This window comes from Lethenteron reissneri, chromosome 11 (genome assembly GCF_015708825.2).
Source record: "Lethenteron reissneri isolate LAM-NWPU_2019-01 chromosome 11, ASM1570882v1, whole genome shotgun sequence".
In the NCBI taxonomy this organism is placed as follows: domain Eukaryota; kingdom Metazoa; phylum Chordata; class Hyperoartia; order Petromyzontiformes; family Petromyzontidae; genus Lethenteron; species Lethenteron reissneri.
This window is the reverse complement of record NC_083789.1, coordinates 7,137,212-7,160,994: the sequence shown is the minus strand read 5'-3', so window position 1 is coordinate 7,160,994 and position 23,783 is coordinate 7,137,212. Positions and strand designations below refer to the sequence as shown.

General features: G+C 47.2%; 1 protein-coding gene across 2 annotated transcripts in view; it reads left to right on the top strand.

The window, feature by feature from the left end:
- The first annotated feature begins 2,909 nt into the window (after positions 1–2,909).
- The window catches only part of LOC133341384 (mitogen-activated protein kinase kinase kinase kinase 2-like), a 52,964-nt gene continuing 32,090 nt past the window's right edge, over positions 2,910–23,783 (top strand). Inside the window, exons 1-3 of one of the 2 annotated variants that reach the window (XM_061549942.1) lie at positions 2,910–2,995; positions 22,757–22,814; positions 23,133–23,223. In XM_061549942.1, coding sequence (XP_061405926.1) covers positions 2,924–2,995; positions 22,757–22,814; positions 23,133–23,223 — 221 coding nt within the window. In that variant the 5' untranslated portion in view covers positions 2,910–2,923. Of the gene's footprint in view, positions 2,996–14,359; positions 15,014–22,756; positions 22,815–23,132; positions 23,224–23,783 lie in introns of those variants that run through there. The other variant, XM_061549941.1, reaches the window with a different exon arrangement.

Here is a 23,783-nt window from a genome sequence, read left to right as displayed (position 1 = left end):
TATTGGTGACCGCATAGAATTCGTAAATATATCGGGTTTTTAAAAATGTTCATTTATGCCACTTAAAAGGGCAAATTCATGGAAAATGTGCACCTATAGGTAGACTAAATGGGGAAAAAAACCGTCACGGTAGTGACTATGCACGTTTTCTACCTTTGCTGTCCCATCACAAGTTTTCATTTATTTACGTACAACTTCTTTCCCACCATACGTAGCAAACCGCGCTAATCGGCGGCGTAGGAAAGTTTGAAGTTATGATAATTATAAGAAGAAGACCAAAACGACTTTAAATAGAGGTGCAGGAGGGCATTCTACCGACGTCAGCACAAGGGTCACTGGATGTACCGCAGTCTCGCTGCCTGCGACGTCACTGATGATAACACTCCAGACAGTCACTTTAGAGTGTTTTTCTTCTTCATCATTAACGCGCCTTCAACAATGCACAGTGCACGTGTATTTCTAGGAAGGAAAGAATGTAGTTTTTTTCGGTTCTGACTTCCTTCAAGTTGGTTATGTGCGGATCGCCACTGGATTTCACCACTTAAATCCAGTTCTTTTGGTTCGGCAAGGCCATGAAGCAACATTTTTTGCGTGTATTTATATCTTGATAACTGCTTACTAATTCCAAGTCCCACACGTGTAAACGCCACACACACACAACACATGCTCATGACATCACTGCTTGTACAGGACTTTTTTGTCAACCCACTGCTGGACGCAGTGGCCTCTCCATGCCACGTAGTACTGGATATCTGTAAAAAAATAAGCTTGGTAGCTCATCGGATTCCTCCAGAAGAATTAGATATTCTGATTCTGAGATCGTGAGGTGGGGGGGAAGGGGATATAATGACCAAACTTCACCATGCTGGATATCAATGCGCACTTAGCCAAAAAAAAATCATATCTCTAGCACTGATCAGTAAATATATATACGAACAAAAAATGGAACTTTGTTGTGAACAAAAAAAAGCCGTAAGCAAGGTGGCAAGCTAAGATCAGGTGCAAAACGCCGATAGTGGAGCGGTCAACTTTGCAGCAACACACACTCCCGAGGTCTGCGCCTCCAAACTCCGCTCGTCACCTCCAGGGTGTGCTGCTTATTTATAGCGCCCTCTCAGAGAGAGGCACGCTAGGACATGGCAATTAGCATAAAGCAATTAGGAAGAGGCATGACATTGAGAAGCTGATGAGTTGGGGAAATTCTTTTTAATGAATGCAAGCTATTGCATGTTACAGCACACTGCGTTGGAAATACAGCTGACAGGGCTGTGGTAAAATCGGTGCCAATAAAGCTGCAGTGTTTTATTATATTCTCTACGTGTAAGACAAAAACCATAACCGATATCTCACACCGTACAACAACACACACTATAAGAGGTTTGTTTGTTAGATTGTGTAAATATAAATGTGTCGTTAAACCCGCCACCACCCGACACAGCTAATTAGTAAGGCTTGTCACGTAAACAAAACGTGGCAAATTTGTTACTTGTACAGCAAACCGGTGTTTTGGAGAGTAAACCCACAAAATTGTCAATTCGAGTACTACAACACATTGTGGCACGGACCAAAACCACACGACACAGTCCTAACAAACACCGAACACACAGACACAAACTCCACACGCCAAATACGTTTAACACACACTACACACCTCACTCGCACAACACAATATATACACACACACACACTCAACACTCCAAACAACTCGCACGCACACACAATACACACTACACACCTCACTCGCACAACACAATATACACACACACATTCTAGATTTGAAGCTTTCGTGACTGAAAGGATTCATACTCTGTTTTTTTCCGGTAAAGTCACGTAGGTAAAAAAAATCAAACACTTAAGCGGTTGTGCTTTCGCTACGTTGTCCCCACCTGAAGAAGGACGCTTGTGTTGCGCCCGAAACGTCGTGATTTAATTTAGTTTTCATTTATTAGATTTTCTTTTTTACCTACGTGACTTTACCGAAAAAACCCAGAGAGTATATATACATACACACAGCACACACACTGAACACTCCAAACACCTAGCACATACACACCTAACACACAGTACACAAACCCTAATCCGTGCAGGAAAATGCAAGCACAGCTGAACTGCCCCGATAACAGCAAGGCCGTTCCAGAAACCCGCGGCAGCACCTGAGCCAAGGAGAGAGCCCTTGTGAGAAAGAAATCCGCGGCAGCTCCTGCCACCTGAGCCAAGGAGAGAGCCCCTTGTGAGAAAGAAATCCGCGGCAGCTTCTGCCACCTGAGCCAAGGAGAGCCCCTTTTGAGAAAGAAATCCGCGGCAGCACCTGCCACCTGAGCCAAGGAGAGCCCCTTGTGAGAAAGAAATCCGCGGCAGCACCTGCCACCTGAGCCAAGGAGAGCCCTTTGTGAGAAAGAAATCCGCGACAGCGCCTGCCACCTGAGCCAAGGAGAGCCCCTTGTGAGAAAGACATCCGCGGCAGCACCTGCCACCTGAGCCAAGGAGAGTCCCTTGTGAGAAAGAAATCCGCGGCAGCACCTGCCACCTGAGCCAAGGAGAGCCCTTTGTGAGAAAGAAATCCGCGACAGCGCCTGCCACCTGAGCCAAGGAGAGCCCCTTGTGAGAAAGACATCCGCGGCAGCACCTGCCACCTGAGCCAAGGAGAGCCCCTTGTAAGAACGAAATCCGCGGCAGCGCCTGCCACCTGAGCCAAGGAGAACCCCTTGTGAGAAAGAAATCCGCGGCAGCACCTGCCACCTGAGCCAAGGAGAGCCCCTTGTGAGAAAGAAATCCGCGGCAGCACCTGCCACCTGGGCCAAGGAGAGCCCCTTGTGAGAAAGAAATCCGCGGCAGCGGCCACCGCAGTAGGAGTTGTCGAGGCCATGCGCGATAACTTCCGCATGTTGTGTTGGTGGTCTTCATCAGATAAAGCAAATGTGTCATGCTGCAGATTGTTCAAATGCCCAGCGATACAGGTGTGTCTAGGACAGACATGTCATCCGGAATGCGAACGGTGAGGCTTTGCTGGTAGAGTAAAAATACTACAGGGTGTTTGACAAAGATGGACCCGATTTGAATTCGCTTTGCTTTGAAATTGGGTCCATCTTTTTCAAACACCCTGTACTTTTTTTGATATCAAAATCCATAGAAGTAGAATGCAGGTCATTCATTGATCCTCTTCAGGTTGGAGAGCAGACGGTTGTACCGACTTCTGAGATCCAAGCACCAGCTTTGCTTTTTGCCGACAGTGATATTTTTTTTCGATGAAATTATCTTGCTTTTTAAATCCTTTATATTAAGTTCGCTTGCTTGTGTGCTTGCGTGCTTGCTTGCTTGCTTGCTTACGACCGTGCAAATCTTTCGGTCGTTTTTTAACCCACTTCCCGTGATCCAATCGAGCTGACAGACTCGCTGTTTAGGGAAAACAAATTAAAAATTTAATTACCAATTGCTTAATACTGGCAGACAATCATCTGACCCATAGGTGGCAGCCATCTCAAGCCAGAGGACGAGAGGACTCTAGCCGCCACGCATATAAAGGATTTATAGTGAAAAACTTTGTTTTTACGGGTTATACTTATTAAAGCCGTGCTTTGTATTTGCTGTTGTCATGAACATCCTGGAAACTGTTCGACCTCTGGTGGACACAACTGGTCTTGCGTGTAATCACCGTGCAAATTAATCGTCCGTCCTGCTACTGTCTCATATAAAAGTCAAAGTGATTTCCTGATCAAATGAGTATTGATGCGGTGCTTATCTCCCGTTAACAGCCCCGGGCCAGTGATGGAAATTCCACATTCCTATGGCGGGGGCGAATCTATCCATAGGACATACACTTTTGGCTTACCCCCGCAAAGTGGTACTGCACTTACTCTTTGGTTCTTTCGGTTCTTTCTCTGTGTGCCTATGTATCTCTGTGATATCTGTCTGCTTATATGTCTGTCTATAGTTTTCTGGTTAGATTTTTGTTACTATTTCATTTATACCTGATGATGATTGATTGTGTTGCAATCGAAACGTCGTATGCTATTATTTAATTTATTATTTTATCTTTATACGTGATTTTACCGAAAGAACCAAAGAGTAATTCCTGCAGTCACGAAAGCTCCAAATTAAGATTGGTACTGCACTTGTTTTTGTTTATCACCCTCGCAAGGATGATGGGCTGAGTCAACCCCCACTCACCTCCCTCCAAACTAGGCATTGGTATTTTAAATTTGAGCTCGTCACCTTCCGACATTCAGCCGCTCACTTTTACCGCCGAGCCACGTGGACCGGGTCTGAGCTTCTGTGATAACTCGGCCTCAATGTTCAGTCTGTTGAGGATGGTGGCCTTCAAGCAAGGCCGCGTGCGTGTGTTGTGATGTTATGGGAGACATTGCCAGGCGTGAATGGAGGAGCGAGCCCCAGGGTCACAATCGCACGGTGGTTTTTTTTGCTGTCTAGAAATCTAACTTTGCCCATAACAAAGGGGTTTTTTTGGGGGTAAGATCGCGTAAATATAAATGTGTTGTTAAATCCCCCCACTGACCTGATACAGCCAATTAGTAAGGTTTGTTACGTAAACTAAACATGCCAATTCGTTACTAGTTCAGCACACAAGTGTGTTGGAGAGTGACCCCACAAAATGTACCATTCGAATGATCGAATGGTACATTTTGGGAAGTAAACCCACAACGTAAACAAAACATGCCAATTTGTCACGAGTTCAGCACTGCGGTGCGTTTGAGAGTGAACCCACGAAATTTACCATTCCAGTACTCGAATTGTGTATTTTCGAGTACTCGAATGGTAAATATTGTGAGTTTAATCTCCAACATAGCAGTGTGCTGAACTAATAACGAATTGGCACATTTTGTTTACGTGACAAACCTTACTTATTGGCTGTGTCGGGTGGTGACGGGCTTAACGACGCATTTATATTTACGCGATCTAACCCAAAAAACCTCTGTTATGGATAATATTGTTCCCGAGAGCCTCCGTGTTAACTAACTGTGCCCAGCCTGTACTTACGATTCAGGCTAATGAGTTTCTCGTCATTTCGGTAAAGTCACGTAGGTAAAACAATACAATACAATAAAATAAATGAAAAATAACTGTAGCTACAGTTAATTTGCTGTGCCTTTTTTACACCTGATGAAGGAAGCTTGTGTTGCCTCCTAAACGTCGGGATTTAATTTAGTTGTTTTCATTGTTTTATTTTATTGATTGTTTCACCTACGTGACTTTACCGAAAAAACCAAAGAGTATGAATCCTTGCAGTCACGAAAGCTTCAAATCTAGAATTCTCGTCACTGACAGAAAGTGTTAGAATGAGTTTAAATTATCGCCGAGCCACTTCCCATCATGTTTAATTTCACTCTGGAAACGTTCCTCTAACGCCACCATTTATTCACTCGCTGGGCTCCTTCAATCGGAAGCTAATGTACCTATATTCGTTCTCACCTGGTTAAATAGAGGGTGCCATTTATTGAACCAGCTGACGAATCTCATCATGGGCTCTCACCAGGGTAAAGACGTCAACAATGTAAGACTTGATTCTGAGTCTCCACGGGCTCCCTCGCCTGGTTAAAAAATAGGATGTCACCCACAAGAGTGAAATTCATCTTTAGGGCTCGAGAATGCTTGTAGGACGTACAGCGCAATAGATGGATCCCCTTTGGGCTCCCTCGTGGAGTGAAATAAAGGTCCCAGCATCTGTAATCATCCATAACAGAGGTTTTTTGGTTAAATCGTGTAAATATCAATGTGTCATAAACCCGCCACCAACTGACACAGCCAATTGGTAAGGTTTGTCACGCTAACAAAACATTACAATTCGCTACTAGTACAGCACACCAGTGTGTTGGAGAGTAAACCCACAACATTTAAAATTCGAGTACGATGTTTCGCCTGCAATTACAACCAGCATCATCAGGAAATAGCCAGAGTTATGGAGAAATCCTCCTGTTTCGGTCTTAATTCGAGGGATAAATGTGATGTCACAAATGTGATATTATGGGTTTACTCTCCAACGCACCGGTGTGCTGTACTAGTCAATGATTAGCATTTTTTTACACGACAACCCTTACTAATTGGCTGTGTCGGGTGGTGGCGGGTTTAACGACACATATTCATGTTATATAACCCAAAAACCTCTATTATGGATAATATTGGTCGTGAAAGCCGACTACGCGTTAAACTGATCGATAATCACCTCGTCGGGCTTGTACAGATGCTTGTCGATTGTGAATATCAGAACTCATGTCAGTGTGTGTCACACAGCAACCACAATCCTTGAAGATGTCATGATGTCGTAGCCTACTCATTAATTAATGCACAAAGGTGCCTCAGGCTCTCTCTCCTCTCCATCTCACCTCTTCTCTTTTGCCCATTCTCTTCCTCTTCCCTCCCCTCCACTCATTTCCGTCCCTGCCCTACTCTGCCGTGAACCCTAAGTACCCCTAGATCGCTCTCACTCATTCCTCAACTCTTGCACGCCCCTACCTGCCATTTAAATCATTTTATATTCTTTCACCGTTTTTTAAGCTATCTCCAGCGCCTTGAGTGAAGGAGCTCTCCAAATATAAAATTAATTTAGAGCTTCTCGCTTCATTGCTTGGACTTTATTTAACTTATCACGCTATTTGGTGCTCTGCACAGCTGATGGACCACAACACATATTCTATACGTGCAGAAAGGACATAATTCTGATTTTATTTAATGCATTGAGCTTCTTGTTCCTGTGCTTCAAGGAAGACCTAAGGAACAGCATTTACACTATTGCCACGTGTCCCACTGTTGTATACAATATCATCATCACCACCACCACAATCATTATTATCATCACCATGAACTTTATAAAACCGCGAAGGCCCATTTGGGACACGCGATTTGTGGCAACGGAGATCTGGGAAAGCAAAGTAAATTCTTAACATCGATCTTATCGCAGAGAAAAAAGCACAATACAACCAAAACAATTACAAACATAAACAATTACCAGAAAGCCAATAAATAGTGATAATTGCAGCCCATAATCAGACCACGGCTGGATGAACGCCTTCCCCAACGCCGTGTTCGGTAGTAACGGATTTGTTTGTTTGACCATACTTCACCATATTCATAATCAACGTTTTTGGGTTTAGATCGCGTTATTTATAAATGTGTCGTAACCCTCCACCACCCGACACGGCCAATGCTGCTGCTCTATATAAGAACAGGAGACAGAGCAGAGCCTCACCATTCTGGCGAATTGCCCGATGATGCTGGATGCAATTACCAGCGAAACGTCGTACTCAAATTGTAAATGTTGTGGTTTCACGCTTCAACACACCGGTGGGCTAAAGCAGTGAACTAATTGTCCTTTGTCAACGTGACACTTTTTTACTGATTGGCCGTGTCGGGTGGTGGAGGGTTACGACACATTTATAAATAACGCGATCTAAACCCAAAAACGTTGATTATGAATAATATTGGTCGCGAAATCCTACGTGTTAAACATACTTCACCATGCTGGTCAGTGCAGATGGTTGAAAGGAATGGGCTGTCATGGACCTGTTCCGATATCACTTGCCACTGAGTGTCAACTACGGCCGAGAATCGACATCAGATCTTCGGGTTCATAACGCACCATGCAAATCATTCTGCCGCCGCTCCTCCTTCAACCCGTCCCTCCTGTTATCACTGATGCACAGACACAACAATAATGAAAGCTCAACACATTCATTATGAGATATCTCCTTTGCCAGTAGCAAGATATTGTAATAGGTTTTTACACTTTTATCTGGCACCAAAACTGACACCTTTATACAAGGGATCATGTTTGCAATAGCCACAACACAAGCAGTCAAAATGCAAAAAAAAGAGACAACTCTGATAATGATATGCACTGTCCTTGAAATTGATTGGTCCACACCCGAGACGGCTTTTCTTAGAGCCTAGTATCCACTGGTGTTGGGCCAGATGACGCCAAAATGCGCACAACTCAAAAAACAGCGCACTATCAGAGTATTTAGAGCTCGGGGTAAGCATTTACATTATGAGACCTCATTTGCCAGTAGCAAGATATAGTCATAGGTGTTTACCCTTTTATCTCAACACATTCGTCAATAGCACTGGCTTTGAAGTAATCGGCGAAGTTACGGCCAATGGCCCTCATTCATTGCAAATACATAGTGAGGGCAGAGAGGTAGCATAACACGGCGATCTAATATCATCTAAACACATTCCTGCGGAGGGAGCTGGTAGGAACGTTGGGTTGCTCGGTCAATGGCCAGAGTCAACGGCGGCGTGGTGTATTCCGCAAATATGCCCGACTGTGAGGGCGGGCACAAGCCGGCGTGAGTAGGTTAAACGTTGAGTTGTATAAGGGCACCACGGGGTGACCAGCCCCTCCCCTCCCAGCCCCTCCCTCCCCACCCAGCCCCTCCCGGCACGACGGACGGACACAATAATCCCCTGTGGGCTGGTGTAACCAGGAGGTTCCTACCAGTATTCATATTTATGGAGCACCTTCACTCAAGGCGCTTGACACAGCTTACTAAACTATGACACAACGGAATGATGGAGTTGACAGCGGCGTGCTACGAGCATTGAGGAATGAGTGACAGCGATCGAGGGCTCTCTGTTGATGTTTTATGAAATGTCGCCTTTTTCATTTCAGGTTGAGGTTGTTTTTGTTACACGCTTTTATTTAACTCACTCTGCCTGTTGTCATTGTTGTTGTCGTTATTGTTGTTGTATCCTCAAATCTTGTAACTCAATTTTAACCCACTTCCCAATGTGGTATCGACTGCAAACTTGGTATACTTACGTCATACTGATGACATACATTTTTTTTTTGAAACAATCTTTTTTATATGTTATGTTTCGGCTTGGGTCTAATTGTGCACGGTCAACTGACGTTGGCTGTAATTGCCCACGGTTCCTTACGTTATGGCAAGCTTCGGGGCCACTTCCTGGAGTCGTGGAGTTCTTCCATTACTAGTACGGTACATTTCATTAAAGCGTGTTTAAAAAAAAAGTATTTTTAAATATTACTTATTCATTTCAGGTTGAGGTTTTTGTTGTCATCATTGCCACGGTGAGCTTGTCACGTCTCCAGTGCGTGATCGCCACGAGGCGGCGCTCTGATGCCGGATTGTCATAAAACAATTACACTCCAAATTACAACCTCCGTCAGCTTTATTACTTGTACTTTGCATGGACTTGTTTCCCAGGACCTCAATGTCTCCCCGTGACCCCGTGTCTCCCAGTGTCTCTGTGTTCCAGTATCTGTCCACAAACCATCTTTGTTTCCCTATAACCCTGCGTCCCAGTCTGTCTCAATGTCTCCCCGTGACCCCGTGTCTCCCAGTGTCTCTGTGTTCCAGTATCTGTCCACAAACCATCTTTGTTTCCCTATAACCCTGCGTCCCAGTCTGTCTCAATGTCTCCCCGTGACCCCGTGTCTCCCAGTGTCTCTGTGTTCCAGTATCTGTCCACAAACCATCTTTGTTTCCCTATAACCCTGCGTCCCAGTCTGTCTCAATGTCTCCCCGTGACCCCGTGTCTCCCAGTGTCTCTGTGTTCCAGTATCTGTCCACAAACCATCTTTGTTTCCCTATAACCCTGCGTCCCAGTCTGTCTCAATGTCTCCCCATCTCCCTGTCTGTGTCTCCCAATACTTTAAATCTGTCTCCTGTTGTCTTTCTCCCAGTGTATTTATGTTTGCCGGCCTCTCCAAGCCTCTCATTATCTTCAGTCCCCTGTCTGTGTCATCTCCCTGTTCTTCCACCTTATCCAATATATGTATCTCTGTACTCATGTTCTTCCCGTGTCTCTCTCTCTCCCGGTAGCTCAGCCTCTCTCCCTATTTCCCTACTTGTTTTTCTCACGCTCTTTTTGTATCGTCTTTCCCTGTCGCTCACCCTCTCTCCCGAGTCTCTCTCCGCTCCCCTGTCGACATGTCTCCCTCTGTCTCTCACCGTTGCCCTGTGGCTCATCCTGTCTCTCTCCCTGTCGCTCTCCCTGTCTCCCTCGCCTTCCCCTCTCCGCCAGATGTGTTCATCCTTTTTAGTGCAAACAGGAAACGCCACGCGCGCTTTTGCCATTTTTTCCTCTTTCCTCCGTCGAAGCCCCCACTCACATACACACTCAAGACAAAGACAAATATTCCCCGCATAGCCTGTAACAGACCGTTGGGGCAAGTGCTGTTCGCGAGTTGCACCTATTAAGGCTGGCACGGCACACGAAGGGGTGAGTGGCCAGCACCACGCCCGACCGCCTTTGTCTCCCCAATGGCGATGTGTTTACACATCCGCACCAGGTACTCAATTTAGGCTGAGTCGACCTAGGGGAGGCCCAGAACCGGTTCAGATATTCGCCGCCAATGTTGGCCTGGATCGAGAATCGAACTCCGGTCGCTGGGTGTGCAGCGCAGCGCGCTATCCACTACGCCACCGCTCCCCACCTACACACACATGTACACATGTACACACACATGTTCTCTACGAACACATACGTAAACATGACGCGAACACGTGTTGCGTGAATCCACAGTCACGTAAACATTGCTAGCGATGCACACCCAACCATTCAGTCTAAAAGCACGCAATTATTCCCATACAAACACACATGAAACACAAACACACAAACGTCTGATAAACAGCTCACACAGAGCACATTCCTGCGGAGGGAGCTGGTAGGAACGTTAAGTTGCTCGGTCAATGGCCAGGGTCAACGGCGGCGTGGTGTATTCCGCAAATATGCCCGACTGTGAGGGCGGGCACAAGCCGGCGTGAGTAGGTTAAACGTTGAGTTTTATAAGGGCACCACGGGGTGACTAGCCCCTCCCCACCCAGCCCATCCCTTCCCACCCCCTACCCAGCCCCACCCTCCCCACCCAGCCCCACCCCACCCTCCCCACCCAGCCCCTCCCCACCATCCTCACCCAGCCTCTCCCCACCCTCCCCTCCCCACCCAGCCCCTCCCTCCCCACCCAGCCCCTCCCTGCACGACGGACGGACGGACACAATAATCCCCTGTGGGCTGGTGTAACCAGGAGGTTCCTACCAGTATAAGCACAGATTTAAACATGCAGAGATGCGTACAAACGTAAACTTCCACTCATACACACGCGCGCACGAATGCACCCATGTAAACATTGGCCATGTGCCTCTGGGCTACATCAACTCGGCCTCACGTGTATACCCGGTGCAGTGTGAACATTAGTAATGGAGAGACAAAGGCGATCGGGTGTGGTTCCATGCCGATGCAGGCCTTTTTAGGTGCTCGCAAACAGCACTTGCGCCCAACAGCCGCTGTCAGCTACACGGGGCATCTGTGTCTGCGAATGTGGGTTGGTAAAGGCTGGGAGCATAGACGTGGGAGCATACAGTACAACAATGTATTTGGCCTACAATGTCCACCGCGTGACCCCACAGCAGCTGATAACAAACCTACGCTGTGCACGGTGACCACCCACCTATCCAGTCTCGAACTTGCTTAGCTTCCGAGATGCGACGAGAATGGGGACGCATTCTGGACGATGCGGTGACATGCTTGACCGGCAGAACTCTTTAGCTATGCACTCACCAGCGTGGTGAAGTATAGCCATTGGAGCTACGCACTTTTAAATCCAGATTGAAAACGAATTTCTTTAGAACCGATTATTATATCTTGAGTTTGTTGTCCTTCCCCGCACCTCCGATTAAGCACGGTTGGCCACGTACGGTGCGAAAGAAGTTCAACATACGTACAGTACAAGTAAACCCCTGCACCGGGGGTGGCCCTCATGCAGCCGTGGGTTGACAACGTGCTGTGCGTGCTGTGCGTGTGTGCGTGCTGTGCGTGGGTGAATAACTCTGGGGATGATGGACAAAGCTCAGACAGGATGCTCGTGGGGGGGGGGGTGGTATTTTTAGGGGGGAAGCGTAGGGGGTGGGGGGCTCGTTGGTCTAAGTCTAGAAATCGGCGAGAGTCCAGAGAAAGCTCGGGTGTTCCCTTTTCCAAAGTTGTACCCAACAATCTTGCAGTCGCGCGGCGGCGAGATGTTAACTACCTCGCCTGGTATACAGGAGCGCGTGGGTTCCATCCCGAACCCTGACGCCTGCTGCTGCTGTGTATTTGGAGTTTGCATGTTCTGCCCGTTGTCGCGTGGATTTTTCTCCGGATCATCCGGGGTTTTGTTTGCCTTTCCACATTTCAAAACATGCGTTCAGAGTACTGTATTTAGCTGCTCTAAATTTCCACATGATAAGCCACTTCGTTGAGCTATCATTTGTGGCCAGGTCGCTTCTGAAAAAGAGCTATATAGCTCAGTGGTAATTTAAAAAAATGGTTTTAAACGTTATTTCAGGGCGTTCTACATCATCATAATAAGCCATGGTCAATCCACTGCTGGATAAAGGGCTTCCCCAATCCGGCGCTATCCCTCACGATCCTACGGTTGTAGGATCGTGAGGGATGCCTACGAGCTGATTCCATTGCTCCATCTCCCCGAAAGGCCGAAACATGTCTTGGTTCCCACTTCGCCTCTGACCGTGACGTGTCCCGCCTTTAGCCCCCACGCATTGACTTTTGTTTTTACACTTTTGAGTGACGCCTGTAGCCTGTGTGCCCTCTGTAATCCACGTCTTCCTCTTTCACGGCTCTCAGTGTAATTCCAAGAAAGGTGTTTCTGTGCGCGCGCTTTTTAGTTTTTCGTTCTGAAATGTTAGCTCATGACCGCATTTCTGAGCCACATGTCAAAGGCGGGTAGCACACACAGCTTGGAGACGTTCTTCAATTAGACTTGCACAACCAAATGCTCGTCCTCGGAAATCTAAGCACATTTATTCAAGACGTTTTATTTATAAGAACACCATTAATTATGGTACATGTGTGAGTTGCTCACGTTCGTAAAGGGTTACAAATATACTCAACTTAAAAAATAACTTCACGACACTAACGGTTTACATACAGTCGGCCCTGCTGTAATACACCGCGTATTTGACACGAAAGATAATTTCCATTTTTTTAGTAAATAGTTTAACTGAGCATACACTCTCTGCTTGATGAGGATCGTCAGAGAAGTCTTAACCAGGCCAATGTGTTTTTTTTATTCTCAAACAAATGCCACTGGAAGAAAAGCATTGGTCCAGATGGGCCCTTTAGTTGAATGAACTAATTTTTTATTATTCCAATTGTGTGGTCGGTGTGAAGTCATCATGAAACCAATAATCAATTCTGAACTCCAGCGGAGTGCAAGTGCGATCGCCACGTGTTCGAGAGAAAGAGAATAGCCCGCGGAAGAAAGTATTACAGAACTACTTCTGAAATACCTTCAAACGAAATCGTAGAACTAGAATGATATATTAATTATCTCAGCTATTAAAAACCATTGGTCTACTTCCATATATGTTCTTACTCCCGCTGTGTTCTGCGTGTCTGGATCCGTACCAGGCCTTAATTTCTGCCGGGTCTGTTCTGGTCGGCGATCCCGGCACACCACATCCACAATATGTGTATTCAGTGCCGTATACGGCTCGGGCTGTGGCTACTAGCCACCACGTACCAGCCACCTAGACTCGAACCCTAGCAGGGACTCGGAAAATATATAAATTCGTAGAGAAACTAAGCCCTACTCCCGGCCGGTGTTACGCAGCACGTAACGGGTATTTGGGTGCACGGTGTACAAATATATTTTTACATTTTTGGCGCACGGGGTCTTGTTGACAAGGATCACATCCCCAAGTGCCGGAAAGCAGCGGCAGCGGCCGGCGGCAGTGTAAGTAGGGCGCGGAGAAGGAGGGAGGGAGGGAGGTGGTGGTGGCTACGATGAACTGGGGGACAGAGAGGAGAGGGTTAGGGGGTGGTAGAGAGGGGTAAGGGGATCGCGATGGACGGGGGGGGGGGAAGGGGATTGCAGAGAATGTGAGCAGGTGGGGGAGAGTAGGAGGGGGGGCATGGGGGGTTACGATAAAGAGGGGGAGGAGGTTGAGTTGAGACGAGGGGGGTCACGTTGGACTGGGGATTGCGAGCGGGGATTGAGAGGCGGGAGGAGGAGGAGGAGGGGGAGATTGAGTGAAGGGGATTGAGCGCGTGAGTGGATTGAGAGGGGAAGGATTTAGGGTGGGGTGGGAAGATTGAGAGGGTGGGGGTATTGAGAGGGGAGGGGATTGAGAGGGTGGGGGTATTGAGAGGGGAGGGGATTGAGAGGGTGGGGGTATTGAGAGGGGAGGGGATTGAGATGTGGTGGAGGTGGGGGTGGCGTCACGGTGGACTGGCGGATTGCGGGGGGAGGAAGCAGGCGAGGGAGGGATTACATGGGGAGCGGGGGGGGGGTCACGATGTACTGGAATTAAGTTGTGGGGGGGGGGCAGCGAGCAGGGAGGGGATGGAATGAGGAGGGAGGGAGGGAGTGGGAGGAAGCGGATTGAGGTGGAAGTGGAGGCATTTGGCAGATGTTGGGGCCAGAAGTCAAAAAACAAGTCGCGTCTCTCGCACCGTGGCCCCCCCACCCCAGCCTCACGCGGACGCCGAGGAGGGGCTGCTGATGACCGCCCAGCTCGGTGCCGGTTACAAGACACCTTTTCTGTGTGAGCGCTCCTGTCGGGCTCACAGCGCTCTTCTTAAACCTACTGGCTGGACGAAGAGCTCTCCGCGTCGCGCCCAACAACATGCGCGTCGTTTAACCATACTTCACCATGCTGGTCGGTGCGCGTTAGTTAGTCGGGCGAGGCCCAGGCACGGGTTCAGACTCGAACTCATGCTCATCGGGTGAAGAGTTGCGGGACGCGAATCCACTGCGCCGGCGAGCGGTGACTGTCGATACGGAATACAGTCTATAGCGTAGAACGTGCACGGCTTTAGGAACCTTTAGGAGGTTCGTGGTGGAGTCGACGAGAGAGAAGAGACGATGAGCGAACTTGGAACTTCAGAGGTGGTCGGTCAGCCGAAGCTGGAATCTAACCGCGACGCGGCGAAGCAAGGGGACGCAGACCAAGAGCCGGACTCGAACTCGGAGTTGTTGCATCGCGACCTGCAACTCATGCAGCGCGTTGGCGCGGGCACATACGGAGACGTCTTCAAGGTAGGCGAGCGCACACAACGCTGCCACGAGTCGTGAGTCGTGGCAGGGGTCCAGTTTGCGTGTCTCTCTCTCACCACTCACTCTCTCATTCTCCCCGTGGCCGCGTGGATTTTTCTCCGGGTCCTCCGGTGTTTCTCCCCCACCCATGGGTGGAAAAAACCCGATTTTTCCAGCGGCAGGCATCGTTGTTTTAAAATCCTTTATATTAAGTTCACTTGCTTTCTTGCTTGCGCGCTTACGACCGTGCAAATCTTTCGGTCGTTTTTAACCCACTTCCCGTTATCCAATCGAGCTGACATTTTGCACACAGACTCGTTGTGCGTGACAATTTATTTTCGTGAAATTTTTTTCTCCAAAATTTTACACTTTTTAGGATTTTTTTTATATTTAATTACCAATTGCTTAATGGTGGCAGGCAATCATCTGACCCATAGGTGGCAGCCATCTCAAGCCAGAGGACGAGAGGACTCTAGCCGCCACGTATATAAAGGATTTATAGTGAAAAACTTTGTTTTTACGGGTTAATTTTTTTTGTTTGAACCAATTAAACCGGATTTCTCCCAATCTCAGATGATCGGGTTTAATATAAAAGACAATTAAACCCGATTGTAAAAAAACCCGACTGTGCCATCCTTGCCCCCACCACTCTTCACGTTGAGAATGAACGTGCGTTTAGAGTGCTTGGCTGCTGCCATCAATGTGCACGTGATAAGCCACTTAGATGAGCTGTCCATTTGTTGATAGCCAGGTCGCTTCTGACAAAATAGCTAGTGTAGCCCAGTGGGCCTTACCTCGTAAAATAAAATGTTTAAATAGTTGTTAGTTTGCCATATTCTAAAGTTACCCGCAGATTACTCAATTGGGATTATACGGTGCATATCAGCAACCATCGCACCCTAACGGCAGACTTAATGCGACTTTTGCATGCGAGGTCCTGAGTCACGTTGTGCGACACAGGGACAGCTGCCACTTGGGGTGCCCTTTCAAATGTGTTGCAATGAAATCGTACAACGCTCTGAGACACCCCGGCGTATAGGAGGGAGCTCTATTAAAAACAAATGTTGTACAATTATTGCTGTATTCTTACGGAAATAATCATCACGGGGGAGTGGTGGTGCAGTGGTTAGCGCAATACGTTACGAACCCGGCGACCAAGGTCGAATTCCAGCCACGCCCAACGTCAGTGGCGACTTAAATCAGAACCGATCCACTTACCTCCCGCACTGACCAATGTGGTGAAGTATGGTTAAACACAACCCCTCACAACCGACATGGCGTGGGGAGCCCTTCATCCAGCAGTGGATGAACATTAGAGCTGACAAATATTTTAATTAAATCAAGAGAATGTCAACGCGTCTCTTTGCTCAAGGTTGGCAGCGCATTGAGATGAGTCAGTGATCAAAATGACACTTGCTCATGGTTTGGGCGAGTATCGCTTTTGGGTGACCGCTGTTGACTTCCCACAGAGTTTCGATTTAAAGCTTTCGTGACTGCAGGGATTCATCTTCTTGGTTCTTTCGGTAAAGTCACGTAGAAGGGAAATAATAAAATAATACAAATAAAACATAATAAAACAATTCTCACGACGTTTCGGCCACAACGCAAGCAGCCGTCCTCAGGTGGAGAACAGGTCTGTCGAGAAGACAGAGTCTGAATGACACACCCCAGGCTTGGAGCGTCTATTTAAGCTGGGATGGAGGGGGGAAGAGCGCCTTGACAAAGGAATTTGGAGGAATTTAGCATATTTATGGGAAATGCAAATATGCGATTAGTACTACTTGTGAAATGCGTAGGAGGTTCCCACAGAGTGGTGCTCGTTTTATCGACCCGGAATGGATGATGGACTGAGTCGTCCCTGGATTTTTAGCTCGTGACCTTTTTTGATTGTGAATCGGGTGGTCTCTTGGGAAAGCTTGACGGAGCCTGAGTATCCTGCTACACTGGAATGTTCAACCAATTCTCCGATTATTTATGGAGGAAACACGAGAGACTTGAGAAAAAACACTTGCCCAAGTGGGAGATTGTGGGTGAGGCGACGCTTTACTGATGAGTCTCAATAAAGTCTAAACTGGAGCATGGTTACCAGGCTCAATTAAATAAACAAAACTTTAAATTGGTCACAAATGATCGCTCAACAAAGTGGCTTATCATGTGGAAATGTATCGCAGCCAAATATCCTAAACGCAGTGCTGATGTTAAATTCAGCAGGGAAAAACCGGAAGACCCGGATAAAAAAAAACCACGCAACCACGGGGAGAACATGTAAACTTCAAATATACAACTGCAGGCGTCAGTGTCGGGATCGAACCCACGACCTCCTGTATACCAGGCGAGGTAGTTAACATCTCGGCACCGTGACGCCCACGACAGCTGTTATCCTTACATGTCACCAACATTTCCATCAGCCATTCTATTCACACAGTCGTTGCCATCGCTGACGATCTCGCGATGACTCGGCGAGCTGATTTCACCGCTCCATCTCCCACGGTGGTTGCATTCTCTCGGGCTCGTGTCCCCTCCTTTTGGCTGTCACTCCATCGTTCAGCTTCGACCCATGAGGGCCGTTATCCCTCCGAGCCACGTGTCCTGCCCAATCCCACTCGCACTTTTCTTAACAGTCAATAACATTTTAACACGTAGGCTTTCGCGACCAATATTATTCATAATCAACGTTTTTTGGGTTTAGATCGCGTTATTTCTAAATGTGTCGTAACCCTCCACCACCCGACACGGTGGGCTAAAGCGGTGCACTATTTGTCTTTTGTCAACGTGACACTTTTTTACTGATTGGCCGTGTCGGGTGGTGGAGGGTTACGACACATTTATAAATAACGCGATCTAAACCCAAAAACGTTGATTATGAGTCAATAACATGTCTCTCGTTTGCGTTTCGTCTCCGACCCGTGTGTGTTCATCCCCCTCTGTCTCGTTCTCTGTCTCTCATTGTCATTCCGAGTTTGCGTCTGACCATTTGACTTCGCTTCCTGGGACGTTCCTCGTCGCACGCAGCTTCGGGATGTTTTCATTATAAAATTTCAGTTCCATGTTTGTTTTATTTTCATGCCGATTCTCCTTGAAAATATGGAACGCGTTCGTCAATAACACTGTGCGGCCGTGAAATTATTTTGAAAAAAAAATACACGGCAGGCAACGTTTCAGGCAATGATCCTTCTTCCTCGGACATGATGTGCTCTATAATATCCAGTATATTCTTTTAAGCCGCTGTGCTATTGACTATTGTGTTACATAATCCGGAGAATACAGAGACAGTGCGTACGTTAGCTGACTTGTTTTTAAATGTATAATCCGCATCAGGTCCAATGGTGTAAAATGCAGTCTCTTCAACTATTCCTATCCACTCTATCGCTCTGTTGATATGCTATGAAGAACGGTCATTGCCCGAATCGTCGCCGTTTAAATATTTTTTTCTTTTAAGGCCGCAATCTTATCGACGAATTTGTTGAGTGTTGTTGTTTGTGCACGACTGCCAACGTAGAAGTAGCAGCAGCGTCACTGTAATATTTCGCCTTCGAAAATGTCAAATTTGTCTTTTTCCGATTGAGTTCCTCTGACAATTAATGCTCTTTTGTTTTGCAAACTTCGTTCCGTGTGTTTTTTGTATTTGCTCGTTTATTTATTGAGTCAAAACGTTTTTGATGCTGATCCTCCGTTTTCCACAATTTCCTGCAGTTCACAAATAATTCAATCACCGTTATAATGACGATCTCATCAACAAAGCTGAGATCTTTCGATTTCAAGCTTTCGTGACTGCAGGGATTCATCTTCTTGGTTCTTTCGGTAAAGTCAGAACCAAGAAGAAAAAAAAGCTGAGATCATGAACACTTTCCCCATGTTGGTTTACCGTCTCTATTTCTTCAGTCAAGCGTTGAGAACGGCTCGGCTTCAGATACATCTGAGAAAGAGACAAGTCAAGGCGTAAACTCGCTTGCTCGCTTGCATGTTGCGTCTTGGCACAAACTCCCGCTCCTTGCTCAACACCTCGCTCGAGGCTCATGCAGCACGGGGAACACGCGCTGCGGGTTGCAAACGCAGCCATCGTGTTTCTGAATGTTCTCTCTTAGGATTGTGAGGACAGGACAGATTGTTGTTACTCGTCTCGTGAAATCAATTGAACATCTAATCTTCTTCCTGGCATTTTTTCCCACCACGTGGGGGCGGGGGGGGGCGGGGGGAGGGGCTTCCTTGGTTTTGCTTCTCCACCCAGACCGGTCCTGGCCCATCATCTCCACGCCCGCTTCAACTTGCTTTGCAAGGAATTTAATACCTAACATTGTTTAAACATTGATTTATGTTTGTGCAATACTTTTAATATCTCCTGTGATATCATTGGTTTTGTGCTGGTTTCTGTTCGCTGCATTGCTGTACTTAATTTTACTGCTTTTTTATTTTGTCATTTTTTAATGACCCTGGTTACTCATGAAAACGAGACGATGCTTGTCTCTTGAGTTCTGACCTGGTTAAGCAAAAAACCACGAAAACTTGGACTCCACAGTCCTTCATATCCCTGGTTCGCCACGTGGAGCCACCTCTCTCTCGGCTCTGCCACTCGGTCTCTACGCTGGTGCTTTTCCGCGTTCATCGCCTTCAATCTTCCGACGTGGAATTCTCGTTCAGCGTGTCTGACTTGGGCGCCACGAGTGCTTCATTGCAGTCGGGACGGTCTGGAACGCTCTTCGCTCTGTTATGTTTTGCACCAGTCTACATTAATCTCGCCTTATTCTGTCCTATGTTTGTTAAACCTGTTTATACGATTATAGGAATATAGGCTACCATAATATGAGCATTGTTATGGATAGGCATAGTGGTAGTGCATTTGCACCTCCTATTAGCACGGTTGGCTATGTACGCTGCCAAAGAAGTTCAACATACATACATTACTCCAAGCCAGCCTAATCCGCGTTCCATAGACCATCGAGTGACAAACTCAGCCTTGCGTGCCACTAACCCTACCGGTTTGTTCTCAGCCTGACTCAGATGGGCACCACCAACTCTTTTTGCCCCCTTCCCCGTCGCTTCATTCCTGAGATCCGGTCTATCAGATTCGTCTCGCGATGACATCTGCTCGTGCTTGGCTCACCGCTTTAAATTCCAGATTTGAAGCTTTCGTGACTGCAAGGATTCATATTCTTAGGTTTTTTTCGGTAAAGTCACGTAGGTAAAAAATAAAATTAAAATTAATAAAAGTAAAATAAAATTAAATAAAAAAATCACGACGTTTCGGAGGCAACACAAGCTTCCGTCTTCAGGTGGAACCGTCACAGCATGCTTGCTGAAGGTGATACAGACGGTTCCACCTGAAGACGGAAGCTTGTGTTGCCTCCGAAACGTCGTGATTTTTTTATTTTTTTTTATTTTACTTTTATTAATCTTAAATTTTATTTTTACCTACGTGACTTTACCGAAAAAAACCTACGAATATCACCGCTTTAAACTCCAGTCACATCTCCTCCTCACCCCGCGCACACAAAGCCGATTTGCACTCACATCTCGCGATTGAACTGGACTTACCACTCGACGTTCGACCCGCAATTAAAGTGATTACCCTAATGGCAAGTATTTAACCGCGCGCGACCTCATCGACAGCCGTTATTCCTTGATCATTAGCCCATCACACGCGACCTGGCGATAAACCGAAGTCAACCTATTGCTGCTGCTGGGTGGACAGCAGCTGTGGGAGGGGGAGGTGGTGGTGGAGGGGGGATTTAAGAAACTTGCACAATTGTTTCAGCTGCCGCGCCGGGAGAATCGAATCAAACCCGGCGACCTCTGCAGGATTGAGGATTGCCCAGTCCAGTCCGCTGACAATTTACACCCACCGACTGTAGCAGCATTGACCCCCCGGGTCTTCAATATCCAGACTAAACAAAAAAACAACCCATCCTAGGCGGGGGGTGTGAGAAACAAAATATTTGTGGCACGTTTACTGTTCTCCAAACCCAAATGTCAATGTGAGCTTGGCCATTATGAGATGTGTGTTATGTTAAGGGGGGCGGTGTGCGGGGTGGGGGGCTGGCCCTGGGGAGGGGGGCGGAGATAGGGAGGGAGGGGGGGAGATGAAGGGTGGGGTGAGTTTTTTCCTGCGACCCACAAAGCCATTGTGTTTGTGAGTAAAAATGGGCCATTGTTGTTGTTAGTTTCGCTGCTTATTTATGGAGACAATTCCGTTGAGCTGAGTGACGACGACTTCGGCTCGCCCCGCTGCGGCCGCGTACGGTGTTGGAAAACAAAAATCACCATCGCTTATCATCGTATTAATTAGTTGTCATCATCATCAGTCGTGATCAATCCACTGCTGGACGAAGGCATACCTAAGCCGCCTTCATCTATCACGATCCGGCGATGTAGCGGCACAATTGTACAATAATTAATCAAATAAACATTCAGCACACTCATCAACAACACTGGCCTTGGAAGCAAATAAATATATAATTGACGACGATTCAGGAAATGTCCCTTCTTCATAGCACATTAAGTTGTGTTGTTAACTGTGCTTGTGCACCACTGCCAACGCAGCAGCACCTCATAAATAATTTAATTATATCATGAATGCATTCAAACATCAGCATCACCACTACCATCATCATCAGCATCACGTTCACCAGTCACCACCTTTATCATTTCACCAATCATCTTGAATTATCGTCGTTGCCAATATATAATCCTCAGCTTGGTCACCAACACAACCCATATGGGTTACGCCGTATTCTTGTGCAGGGAAATTGATTTTTCAAGTCCGTGCAGCGTACAGCCGTTTCAACACGGGCATTGTTTTATTTTTTATCTATTTGTGTTTCTCCATTGTGATGGGACTTTGTAGGATGAACGTTGAGATTTATAAGGGCACGGGGTGACCGATAAGATCTGAAATAGTCTGTAATGAGTTAGGTACTGATAAGGGGTTGACAAGTATGCCAACATCGTCTGCACCATAATCACTGCCGATATAATGAACATCATCAGTTTAACACGTAGGCTTTCGTGACCAATATCATCCACAATGCATTTTTTTAGTTAGATCGCGTAAATATATAAATCATCACCACCATCACCACTGCCATTGTTATGATCCTTGCTACCATCATCATCATCGTCGGCAAATTGTGAAACCACACACATGGTGTGGCTGCACAATTTGGTGGAAGTACAGTATATCAAAAGCTTCAACACGGGGGAGACAAAGGCGGTCTGGTATTGCAAGACCTCGCTCGTTTATCAAATTAATATTTATTTTAAAAAATGTGCTCGTCTTGCAAAACACTCGTAGACCAAGTTACTCGCAATCCAATGTTTTGAACACACCATCACCAGTCCAGAGATGGAATTAATAGGTCCTCATCGACAGCACTTGTTTCAACAAGCTAATGGGAACCTTTGGATATTGTGCGTGGAAGTGCCTATATATGTGCGGTAGTGAGGCTGTTAGCGCTACGCTGCGCTACGAACCCGGACACCCCAGTTCGATTCCCGCTCACGGCAAACACCGGTGACGATGATCTGAACCGGTCCTGGACCTCCCCTAGGTCGACTCAGCCTCAAATGAGTACCTGGTGCGGTGTGTAGTAAACATCGCCACTGGAGAGACAAAGGCGGCCGGGCGTGGCGTTGGCCACCCACCTCCTCGTGTGCCGTGCCGAACTTCATAGGTGCTCGCTCACAGCACTTGCCCCTACAGTCTGTCAAGGCTACACATAGATCTTTGTCTTTGTGCTTATGTGTGTGCAGGCAAGGCGCATTCACAGTGGACAGGTGTGTGCAGTCAAAGTTGTGAGGATTGAACCAGGTAAGTCCTAAAGTTTACCTCTGTGTGTGCATTTACGTCTGTTAAAGGCTATACGGGGGATGTTTGTGTGTGGGGATAGGTGGTGCAGTGATTTATGCGCTGTGATATTCGGAAGCCACTGGAGCTAGATTGAAAACTCGTTTCTTGAGAACTGCTTTTTGTGTTTAGTTTGTTGTCCTTCCCCCGCACCTCCAATTAGCACGGTTGGCTATGTACGGTGCGAAAGAAGTTCAACTTACGTGCATACAAAGGGGCTGTGGATGATACGATGAGTTGTCGATGTGAATGACCGGGGTACAAGTAATCCTCGCTCTGCAGGCGAGGAGCTGGGGGCGATGGAGCAGGAGATCAAGGTTTTGCGCGAGTGCGAGAATCACAACATCGTCGCCTTCTACGGCAGCTTCCTCCGGTGAGCACCGATCCCACACTTCCCAACGGGCTCGCAACATCAGCAACATCATCATCATCATCGGCAGCAACATCGCCGACAACATTATCACCATCAGCAACATCGTCGACATTAGCAAGCTGCAGCGTGTTCAAATTTCTCTGCCACGTGTCGTGACGGGCACTGCAAGATCCGACCGTGCCCGTCCAGTGCTCGCTGAGCTGCATTGGCTTCTGGTTGCCGAACGAATTACGTTATAAGGTCGCACTCATTGCACACACAGAGTGCCAGCCTCAAATGAACCACAACACCTTGCTGATCTCGTCAAGGAGCATAAACCATCACTCGAACTCCCGTCATCCTCGCTGCGGCTTTTGGCTGGCCATCGAACAAAGGCGGCCACTGCATCGCGTGCTTTCAGATGCGCTTCTGCGGCCGTCTGGAACGCTCTTCCTGCCGATATTACGAAGCCACTGGAGCTATGCCCGTTTAAATCATCTAGATTGACAAACTCCTTTCTTTAGAACTGCTTTTTGCCTTTAGTTTGTTGTCCTTACCCCGCACCTCCGGTTAGCACGTTT